The 11,088-nt window shown below is 46.0% G+C and overlaps 1 protein-coding gene across 3 annotated transcripts; it reads left to right on the plus strand.

Annotated features, from left to right (window-relative positions):
• Positions 1 to 1,012: 1,012 nt before the first annotated feature.
• TLR4 (toll like receptor 4) lies at positions 1,013 to 7,230 on the plus strand. 3 transcript variants are annotated; one of them, XM_021551352.4, is made up of 3 exons: positions 1,013 to 1,345; positions 2,723 to 2,889; positions 4,205 to 7,230. In XM_021551352.4, the coding sequence occupies exons 1-3, from the start codon at positions 1,151 to 1,153 to the stop codon at positions 6,459 to 6,461; spliced, it is 2,619 nt and encodes an 872-aa protein (XP_021407027.3). In that variant the 5' UTR covers positions 1,013 to 1,150; the 3' UTR covers positions 6,462 to 7,230. The 3 variants fall into 3 exon arrangements, with proteins under 3 accessions (XP_021407027.3, XP_085450163.1, XP_085450164.1); XM_085594038.1 differs by lacking the exon at positions 1,013 to 1,345 and adding an exon at positions 3,103 to 3,217 and having other exon boundaries at positions 2,789 to 2,889; XM_085594037.1 differs by lacking the exon at positions 1,013 to 1,345 and having other exon boundaries at positions 2,782 to 2,916.
• The last annotated feature ends 3,858 nt before the right edge of the window (positions 7,231 to 11,088 follow it).

An 11,088-nucleotide genomic window follows, 5' to 3' on the forward strand; every position in this document is an offset into this window, starting at 1 on the left:
TCAAAAAAGTCTAACCCCCACTTCTGAAATATTTTTAAGTTTTCTTTATAAGTGGATCACTCACTGGGCTGATATCGCATCTTATATTTAATATCAATTTTCACAGACGTTCATGAGTCGTCACACTTTATTCCATCTTCCTCTAGACCAATATTCCACCCTTGTCTCATATTTTTGCCACTTCTGTCTATGTGGTGTTGATAATACCCAGCAACCCTATAGCTGGATGCCCTGTAACATTTCTTAGTTATCTCCACAAAGACAGGAGGAGATACATGAATGCACAACCATTTATCAGACTAAATGAAGGCAGAGAGCTTTATTAGAAGGCTCACAGCTGACTTAAATTAATATTGCCCACAGTGAGGTTTTACAAAGCTTTTTTTTTTTCCCCTGAAACAATGGTCTGCATTGGGAATTCAGCATTGAGATGTTCTGTAGGCAGGCATCAAACAGAGATTCAGGAATGAGCAGGGCAGGGAGCAGCTCTAAGCCCAGCTCAGGTGTTTGTGCCTCTCCTTTTTGCTGCCCCAGCAACTTGGCAAGGGTGGGGAGGGGTAGAATTTCTGTGACCACACCTCTGATCCCTCTGTGAATCTCCTTGTGCCTGGCCATATTCCTGCAATAATTGCAATAAAGGCCCAACCAGGTTGGTAAAACCTGGATGTTTAACCACAAGAGCTTGGCCAGAGATAAACCTGTGTTTATCTGGCTTGAGAAAACCTCTGCCAAAGCTGAGCTCTTCTCCAGGGCTTGCAAGACTGAAGCTGGGAGCATGGCAGGAGTGCAAAGGCAGAGTCACCCTCTCTAACCAGTGCATTTGAATTATGGGATGTGGAGCATGGAACTGGGCTCAGAATTGCACAAAATATTCTGTTGGTTTGGGTTAGTTTTTTTTTTTGCCAATTTGACCTGAGCTAATCAGAGGCAATCAAGTCAAGTGGCACTGATGAAACCCATATTCCTCTTCAATTTCTAGCCCAAACTATATCCGTCATTTCTTCTTTTTTCCTTCTTGGCTATTTTTTTTTTAACAATTGCAAGAAGAGCAATTCACCCCGAGTGTGTGTAGAAACAAGTCAGTGGCCAAGCTTCACTTCCTTCCTCGTTCTCTGCAGCTCTCAGAGATGTGCAGTGAGAAGCAGGAGTGATGAAACACAACTCCTGGCACTGCAGGAGCTTTCTGTCTCCAGGTTTCTCTCTCCATGCTCCTTTCTCCTGCACTCCTGGCCTCCTGAAGATGCCCAGGAGAGGAGCCCTTCCTGTGGGGACACTCCTGGTGCTGCTGCAGCTGGCATTTGTCCCATCCCCACTGGCAGGCTGCCTCCTGGATCCCTGTTTGGAGGTATGTGAGCTCTGAGTGAGCACAAAATCCTTCTGTTTCTCTGGTGCAACTTTTCTCTTTGCTTGGGAGATTTGTGCCTCAAGCCTCTTAGGAAAGCCCAGATTTTTTTTCCCCTCAAGGTTATTATCAAGGTGATTGAAGTAAATTCTAGTCTCGAAAACATCTGAGAACCAGAACCAGCAGCAAGAATTTTTTCTTCTCATTGGCTTTCTGAACCTCTGAGGGTGCTGTGTCAGAATCTGAGCTATTGATGATCCTGAGATTGTAGAAAGTCTCTGTCTCTCAGCCCCGCTGCCAAAGCAGAAGCCATAATTGGTCTGTGCTGGTTTCCAGGTTGTTTATTCTGTTTATCTCTCACATGTTCTGCTGCCCTGCCCAGCTCTGTCCTGCAGGGCAGCGTGTGGGGCTCTGCCCTCAGTGGGATGTTACAAACATTAAATACCAGAAACTCCCTGGGCTGGGTTTACAATAACGTGCCAATATCTGTCACCTACGTTGGACAGTGTGTCCCCAGCCTGAAGCAACAGAAAAATGCCAACACCACAGTGAGATATGGAGGGCATGAAGAAGGAGAAAAAGGACAAGACACACCCAATTTCCTCCATCTTGTCCCCTTTGGACCCCTCATCTAGAATCCTAAAATTTTACTTCTGCACCCATGCCACACTTAATTATTACTTATATCAAACACTCAGAGCTGGTAATTCATCCTGTAAGATTGCAAACTCTTTTCCATGGGGAGAGATCACAGCCAGTGTCTCTGGGGGCTCTGTCCAGGGGGGTTCCTGACCCCTGCCAGGGTCCCAGACCTGCCAGGACAGCCAGAGGGAAGCCCTGGATTCCGACAGTGCTGCAGTGCAGTTATTGTAATAGATTATATTTCCCTTGGAAGGGATCCAAACTTGTCTAATTTCTACAAAACACAGATTTTTGCCTGGTTTGTGCAGTAGAGTGATTTCACCAAGTACCTGACAATTACTTGCTTGCAGAATAACTTTGGTTCAAGCTGCCTGGTTATGTGCAGGGGAAGAGGGCTGAGAGCTGTTCCTGGACATGCAGTGCATCCATGAGTGTTTGTCCTGCTGGCTCTCTCAAAGGTTGCTGCTGGTTCATCTGTAACATCAGGGAATGCTGTTCTGTAGTTTTGTCCCAGCTTCAGTCAGCAAGAAATGCAGCTCTTCTTGGAGAATAGGACTGCTTCTATTAGGAATTAGAAAAATGTTTAGGGTGTGTAAGGTTATTTCCTAAAACTCAGGGGAGCTCCTTTAGAACTGCACTATAAAGGGGGTCATTCTGCTCCTGCTCTCCTGACAGTGACATTTTCTGGCATTCCATGAAGAGCAGATGTTGACCATGATGGGATCTGCCTCTTTTCAGATCACCCCTAACACAACTTTCAGATGCACTGGACTGAACATCTCTGGAGTTCCTGATGGAGTCCCAAACACCACCCAGAACCTGGACCTCAGTTTCAGCAATCTGAAATCACTGGGGTCAAATTATTTTGCATCAGTCCCTGAGCTGCAGATTCTGGATCTTTCAAGGTAGTGGGATCTATTACGTGGATACTGGTAAATTTTTCTTCACCAGCTGGGTTACAATGGTGGCTTATTTTGGGGTCTATTGGTCTTGGCTGTTTATGTTTTTTTCTTGTGACTTTGTCCCTGTGTCTGTCATTTTGCACATCCCCGTGGTGATGTGCAACTTTTAGTCCAGTCACTGAGTGCACACCCTCCTCTCAGAGCTGGGTCTGTCAGTCTGATCTTGTAGGTTGCAATGTGAGAAGGAGGAGGAAGATGTTTCACTTGTCTGTGAACAAGAAAAATGTCAGACTTTTCACTGTTACAAAAACTCTGAAGTGGAACATCTTGGGTGAGCTGTTTTTCTAATCACAGTTTAAAAAAAAATAACATGAAGGTACATTCATTTTCTAAAAGGCTGTTTTAAAATATCAACATATTCTCTTTTGCCTTCTCCTCACATATCTGGGGGAGGAGATGGGGGAGGCCTATTAGCAAATTTGAATTGATGTATAATTTCCATTGACTTCAGACAACAGTTTCTCCAGGTAAATTGTTTCACTGAGAAATGTCACTCAGCCCCGTCACAGCTCTAGCTCCAAAGTGGCTGAGTGGCAGAGCACGTTTGCTGTGAGGTATTGCCTGGATTATTAAACTAATTCTGCTGGGACTCGCTGCAGAATGGATTTGGGTCTCAACTTCTGGATCTTCCCACATCAAACAAACCTTAGGGGCCCATGCTCATTTTCCCCTCTTCCTTTTCTCTTTCAGAGGCAGCACAGCCGGGCTCTGCTGCCTTTGAGCCATCAGCAGAGATCAGCTGCTGACAGAGCTGTGAGCTCTGGTGCCAGTGGGGCTGCCCAGGTGTGGCTGAGGTGGCAATCAGAGGGCTGGGGGATGCCAGGGGTGAGGGAATGCTGGCTCTGGTTCTTCCATCAGTGATTTGTCCTGTCCCCGCTGTCAGGCTGCCTCCTCCATCCCTGTTTGGAGGTATGTGAGCTCCAAGTGAGCACACAGTCACATCATTGTCATCACAGTGTCACTTTGGCCTAAACTGATGGCTAGGATTCTTTTTTCCCGCTGGCTGCACAAATTTTTGATCTTCACCAGGTCTCCAGGTGTCTTGCTTTGAATTTAAGATTGGAGAGGAGAAGGTGAGAGGAGGTCTCCTGCTGGAGGAGCGCTCCCTTTGCATATCCAGGGGTGCTGGCTCTGCCCAGCACAGCAAAGCCAAACCAGCCCCAGTGTGAGGCTGAGCCTGAGGGTGTCACAGCAGCACTCAGTGAACAAGGAAGGGACAGTGTTTCATATATTTATATTTTCTTTTCATTCCCATCAGGTGCCACCTCCATACAATAGAAGATAACTCCTTTATGGACCTCCCTAGACTTTCCACCTTGGTTTTAACTGCCAATTCCTTCCAGCACCTGGGGAAAGCAGCTTTCTATGGCCTAACATCTCTGAAAAAATTGGTTCTGGTGGAAACCAACAGGACCTCTCTGTCTGAGCTGCCTATTGGCCACTTGCATACTCTGCAGGAGCTGAATTTAGGCCACAACAGCATTACTTCATTGAAGCTTCCCAAGTATTTCACCAACATGACCTCCCTCAGGCACCTGAGCTTCTCCTCTAACAAAATCACATCTATCTCCAGAGGAGACCTTGATGCCCTGAGGGGAGGGAACAGGCTCAACCTCACGCTGGTGCTTTCCTTGAACAATATCAAATCCATAGAGCCAGGGGCCTTTGCAGGGATTCACCTCGCCGAGCTGGCGCTCAGGTCTGCTTTTGAGAAATCCACGATGCAAACTGCTCTGCAAGGCCTGGCTGGTTTGCAGGTCAGCAGACTCATAGTTGGGGAGTTCAGGAATATTGAGAGACTGCAGGACTTTGAGGGGAGGCTCTTGGATGGACTGTGCCAGGTACAGATGGAAGAGTTTGTCTTAATCTGCCTCCGGGGGATTGAGGATGACACAGACACTCTCTTCAACTGCGTAGGCAATGTCTCCAATATTCGCCTGGTGGACCTCGGACTGGAGGAGATATCACAGGTTCCTCTGTGGTCTAAAGTGAGACAGCTGGAATGCAAGAAATGCGATTTTGAGGATATGCCTGCCCAGAAGCTGTCACTTTTCAAGGAGCTGAGAGTGCTTCGTATTACTGAGAACAAAAGTCTCAAAACCTTTGAGCAGAAATTTGTGGGTCTCAGTAACCTGGAGGTCATTGATTTGAGTGAGAACAGACTCACCTTCAGCAGCTGCTGTTCCCGTCAGTTCCAAAATTGTCCAAATTTGAAACACTTGAACTTAAGCTTCAATTCTAATATCAGATTGACTGGAGATTTCACTAATGTGAAGAATTTGTTATATTTGGACCTTCAGCACACAACCTTATTTGGTCCTGGCTCCTACCCTGTCTTTCTGTCCCTTCAGAGACTGATTTACCTGGATATTTCCTACACCAAAACTGAAGTGAAATCCCAGTGTACATTTTGTGGCTTGAACTCTTTGCAAGTGCTCAAGATGGCAGGAAACTCCTTTGCAGACAATAAGCTGGCAAACAACTTCAAAAACCTAAGTCACCTCCACACCTTGGATATTTCAAGCTGCAAATTAGAACATGTGGATCAAAGTACTTTTGATGCCCTGTCTGAGCTAAAAGAGCTAAACATCAGCAACAATAAGCTGCTGACTTTTGATCCTGTAGTCTACCAGCCACTGCAAGCCCTCAGAGTCCTGGATTTCAGCAGAAACCAGCTGACTGTTCTGCTGGACCCAGCCAGGGAAATCCTGCCTGATAGCCTGGTCCTGTTGGATATCTCTCAAAACCTCTTTGACTGCTCCTGTGTGTACCTGGACTTTCTGAAATGGGTCAAGGAGAAGCAGGAGCTGCTGCAGAACGAGGAGCTGATGCTGTGCCACACTCCCTCCTACGTGGCCAACGTGAGCCTGCCAAGCTTCGATCTGTCCTCCTGCCACATCAGTGCAGGCCAAGTTGCCTCCCCGGTGGTTGTGTTGCTCTGTGTAGTGGTGTTCCTCTTCCTGGTTTACAAGTACTACTTCCAGCTCTACTACTCCATGGTGCTGCTCAGCGGGTGCAAACACTATGCAGAAAGAGGTGACACCTACGACGCCTTTGTCATCCACTCCAGCAAAGACCAGGAGTGGGTGACAAAGGAGCTGGTGGAACCTTTGGAAGGAGGGACACCTCGCTTCCGCCTGTGCCTGTACTACAGGGACTTCCTGCCAGGGGTACCCATCGTCACCAACATCATCGAGGAGGGTTTCCTCAGCAGCAGGAATGTTATTGCAGTTATCTCCGCTGACTTCCTGCAGAGCAAGTGGTGCAGCTTTGAGTTTGACATTGCCCAGTCCTGGCAGCTGGTGGAGGGAAAGGCTGGGCTCATCATGATTGTGCTGGAGGATGTGAATAAAGCCCTGCTGAGGCAGAAGCTGGGACTGTCTCGGTACCTGAGGAGGAACACCTACCTGGAGTGGAAAAACAAGGAAATAAGGAAGCACATCTTCTGGAGGCAGCTGACAGGAGTGCTGCTAGAAGGCAAAAATTGGAATCACGAGGAGGCAAAACTCATGTGAAGAGAAAAGAAGGGTTCTTCCTGCCCTGTGTGCCATCCTGGCCTGATGGATGGTGCTGAGAAACTGGTCCTTCTGTTGCTGCTCAGTCAGAGGAAGTGGATGGAGGCACTGCCACATCACTACAGAAATTCCTGCCTTGCTGGTCACCTTCTCTCAAGGAAATTTGCAAGTTAAGGAGTGACAAGGGTCAGAAGAGCTGCCTGAGCTCTGTGTTTGGCCATGGCTGTGACCCCCAGGTGCCCCAGCAATACCTCAGGTTTGGTGGGTTAGGAACAGACCAATGCTCTTACGGTCATCTGGCTGCTTCTGAAACTGGATTTGGGTCCTGAGACCATTTACCCAGAGGAGCTTCACAGTCTGTTGCTTTGAGTGGACCCCAGAATCTCAAAGGCAGAGTAAAGATACAGGATTTTCTGCTCTAAATACTTTGTTAAACAGAAACGAGGTTTGGAGTCTGAAAGTCTTGTGCCTGCCTCTGCAGGTACCATGACTTGGGACAAGTCTTCCAGGGAGCAATGGAGTTTTGTCATCAGGGAGGCAGTTTTCTCTGGTTGGGAAATTTGCCCAACATGTTTCTTTCAGTTTTCTTTAGACCCAAGGCTAAATATTGAAAGCATCACCTGAAAATATTACTTATATCCAGATTATATAGCATTTGAGAGGGCATTTTTGAGTTTTCTTGTGGGAAAAAAGAAGTATGTAACACCTCTAAACTGAAATATTTCTTTGCTCCCACTGCTTCTCCTCATCCAGTGTTTGTGGATATGTTTGTGGATATGTATGTGGATATGCATCAAAGCAAAAGCAAGCAAAATTGAGCCTGAATGAAGTGTTTCAATGTTTACAGCCAGCCAGTTCTAGATTAAGGTTTTTCACTCTCTGGACCAGCCTTAATTCACTGTTGGAAGGTGCTGCAAGAGCCTCCAGGGTTTGAAATGGGGTTCAGACCTGCCTGTCTGCTTAGCCTTTCCCAGGGACCAGCTGCCACCTGGAGCAGCACTGGGTGGAGGAGTTTTGCTTTTGTTTCACTGAGAACATGCCTGGCGTTTTGCAGGGAGAAGAGACAGAAGGGAAAAGTCTGGGTTAGCTGAACTAAGTGTACCCCAGCACTGTCCTGAATCAAGGGAAGGAAAGTCTGAGTGCCATGGAATCCTGTCTCAGAGCACACCACTGAAAAGTGGGATATTGCACAGGGCAGGAGTGTTGCTCTCTTTTTACCAAAGGCTTTGGCTGGGATTCATCACTGAATGACTCTGGTGTTAATCTTGCAAATCCTCCTATGATCAGTGGTGTTCTGCAGAGGTAAAACAGAATCCACTGAGTGGTGGATCAGATCTGATATTTATCCACTTGCTTTTCTAAGCACCAGACAGGGACATTTCCATGGAAGCAGGGTCAGGGATCAGCATCAGACATTCCTGGGTAGAGAGGGAGAGCCAGGAACGGGCCTTGTGCTGGCAAAAGTTGAATCCCAGCTCCCTCCCTATGTGCTGTGTCAGACAACACTACCAAAACCCCCCACAGCCCTGCCTAAGCTTTTTGAGTGACCCAGGAGATGAAGATTTAACAAAACTACGATTGATGCTGCGTTCCTTTGCTCAGAGAGTTTGTTCTGCATCTGCTAAATGCTATCCCAGCAATGCCCAAAATGTTCTCCTCACCCCTGATGGCACTGATGGGTCCTGCAGACCTTCCTCCTCACCCTTCCACCCCCACCTTCCTCTTCCTCCTCCAGGAGGAGATGGTGGGGGAAAGTGAACCTTGAGATTCCCTGGATTGAAGCCAAAGGAGAGCACAGAGGACAAACCAAAGATTAGCTTGAATTTCAGCAGCTCCAAGTTAAATTGGGAAACAAAAGAGGAAAAATTAAATAGAGTGGGAGTTCCTGCTCCTGAATTGAGCAGCACTGAAGCTGCATTTCTCCTTCACTCTTTCTCTCTGTGGCTCCTCTGCAAACAATTCAGTGGATGTGTATTTCTGGCACAAAGCACAGAGTCCTATGATCCTTGATTGTAATTATAACAATGAGTTTCAGAAAGCCTGCAAGTGGTTCTGGGCATTTATAAAAGGGATTTAGGACAGTATTGTTTAAAAAGTCAGTGTTTTTTTGAATATCAAAGCAATTTTAGGAGAGCTGGAGTGATGCTGAGACGAGGCTCCCACCAGCACAATTTTAAAAGAAATTTAAAGTTTGTTTCACTTGTTTTTCTCTTCCTATTCAGAGTCTCCACAGCAGACATGAGTACGTGAGTTGCCCCTGGCTTCCTTATTGTCCAAGAAAATGCCACAAAACCCATCACAACTTCTCTGTGGTCCCTTCCAGCCTGACCCACTTTGTGATTCTGGGACCAGCCCAGGCAGTGCTGAGGTTTATGAGTCCAAGATGGACAAGGCTGTGTGAAGGACTGTATTTTCACCATTTACCCATCAGAGAAACAGTAGATTTCTTTTTTTTATTTTTTTTGAATATTCAAAACAGCTTTCCCCAATACAATAAATGGGGGAATATTGTGGTTCCCACAGAAACACATGTACTCATTTGCCTTATTGTAGGAAGCCAATATCCAAAGGAAAACTCAACATTCTCATGTTTCCAAAGCTGCTGGCATGCACTGTTTGAAACTTCCCACTCTGCAGCAAGTGGCTTTGATAGGATTTACTCACTGGGTGAAAAAATGAGCAGCCAAGCAAACACTCGTGCTGAAAATATTCCAGTTATTAAAGCACCTCTTTTTCCCAGGTCATAAAAGCATATGGAGAGAAAGCTCCAAAAGGCTGTTCCATCAAAGCTATTCCATTTGCAATGGGGACATGCCCTGATTTCACTCTGAGCTTCATTTAACCCATGCAAAATGCCAGGACAGCTGCAGCTCTGGACTTCCTTGCCCCTGGAGGCTGCTGTCCCTGGGGCAGGACATCCTGGTGTTCTGGCACTGTCACCAAGCTGAGCTGTGCAGGGAGGGCTCTGAGCAGAGCATGCCCTCCTAAGTGTGATGCTTTGGTGCTCTGTTGGAATCCAAAATGCAGGGAGTTCTCACAACTTTGGGCCTGGAAGCCAAAGCTTAGAATTAAACACAGGATTTGATCTGAGACTTTGGAAAAGGCTTCCAAACTTAGGTGACAGAAGTGAGAATGTGGATTTGTAGTTTAAAGCAGACATGTTAAGCTAAGGAAAGGAAAGTTTAGAGTGTTATAGTTTAAGATATAAAAATAAAAGTAGTTAGAAAGGAGTTCAAGTAGTTTAGAATGCAGCACTGTAGGTTTGTGTGTCATAATATGATTGGCTAAGAAAGCTTACACTGTAGCATGGGTCCATAAGACAAAATATTTAAGGATTGGGTCAAAACCAGAAATATCCTTGTTAGTAGTGATTTATTGGTCAGTAAATCCTTAAAAGGTCTTATAACTGAGGATCTTGTGCTCTTCTGAACCATGCAGTAAAGATAGGAGCCAAACTCGCCCTTCCTGCCTATGTAGAAGATAAGAAAAATAAACCACATCAGCAAAAACAATTCAGAGGTCCTGTCCCTAACTCATTCAAAACTCCTTCAAAAATCCCCACAGTGTTCCCCACACTGCAGCAGCTGGAAAAGCTGGAAACCAGAGCCATGGGCAGCCCTTCCCACTCCCCTGGACTCCCTGAGCAGGAGCACAGATTTCGTGTCACTTAAAACCCCAGCAGAATGAGGAAAAGCAGCTGCTTTCCCTGGACCGACTGGTACTTGACAGGAACAGGTTGAAACTTCTCAAGGAGAGCATTTGTCCTTTGGGAAATCCTATTTTGTACGTGGTTTCTGCAATTTAATGAGGTAGCATGATGAATCTATGGAATGGGAATTGTCACAGCAGAGTTTCTGGTTTACTGTTGCATGTAATTTTGGAACAGATATTTTTTATGGAAACAGTGATTTTAAAAAATAGTTTGGAGGGGCTGAAAAAGGGACTTCTAATCAAAGTTAAATTGCTCCACAAAGTAATTAAAAAAAAAAAAAAAAGTCTGCTTAGGCTTATGCTGTTGTTTCTCAGAGTACCTTTTAATTTAAAAATTTGTTTCTATTTACACAATCTGACTAGCCTCCCCAAACAACACCAAAACATAAAAATATTTCCCACACAACCAAAATAAAAACCTTGGATTTTGTTTTGTGGGAATTTTTTTTTTCTTTGGTAACATGCTGAAAATTATGTTTGGCAAAATGAAAACTCCTCTTCTGTGACAGCTCTTACTGTGACCTTCCCGGAGTCAAACCTTCACCTGCCCGTGCCCCACATGCAGGTCAAGCAGCAACAACCAGTGACAAACCCCTGGAATGAATTTCACTAAGTGCCTTTTGCAAAACATCTTGAGTAGGTGCAGTGGATCGATAGGATCTGCCTGAGAGCAGCTGAACAGGGGAGGAAAGAAGCAATTCCTTAATAAGTTGCTCCTTGCCATCACCAGCTCGGGCTGGGAATTGGGACACATGACAGCAAAGCACGATTTGAGAGAGGAGAGCGTCTGCCAGGGGTTCTCACCTTCCTCAGCCTCAAGGTCACCCAGAGGGCACAGTCGATTGTTGTATTGCTCTGGGGAATGGTTTTTCCCTCCCCAGAGACCCCTGTAGCTGTGACCATGTTAGTTTGAGCC

This window comes from Lonchura striata, chromosome 17 (genome assembly GCF_050655825.1).
Source record: "Lonchura striata isolate lonStrDom1 chromosome 17, ASM5065582v1, whole genome shotgun sequence".
NCBI classification, from domain to species: Eukaryota; Metazoa; Chordata; class Aves; order Passeriformes; family Estrildidae; genus Lonchura; species Lonchura striata.

Coding starts and splice junctions, on each gene's coding strand:
- TLR4 (XM_021551352.4), top strand. CDS start 1,151: ATGAAACACAACTCCTGGCACTGCAGGAGCTTTCTGTCTCCAGGTTTC. Junction 1,346..2,722: donor TCCTGGATCCCTGTTTGGAG/GTATGTGAGCTC, acceptor GCCTCTTTTCAG/ATCACCCCTAACACAACTTT. Junction 2,890..4,204: donor CAGATTCTGGATCTTTCAAG/GTAGTGGGATCT, acceptor CATTCCCATCAG/GTGCCACCTCCATACAATAG.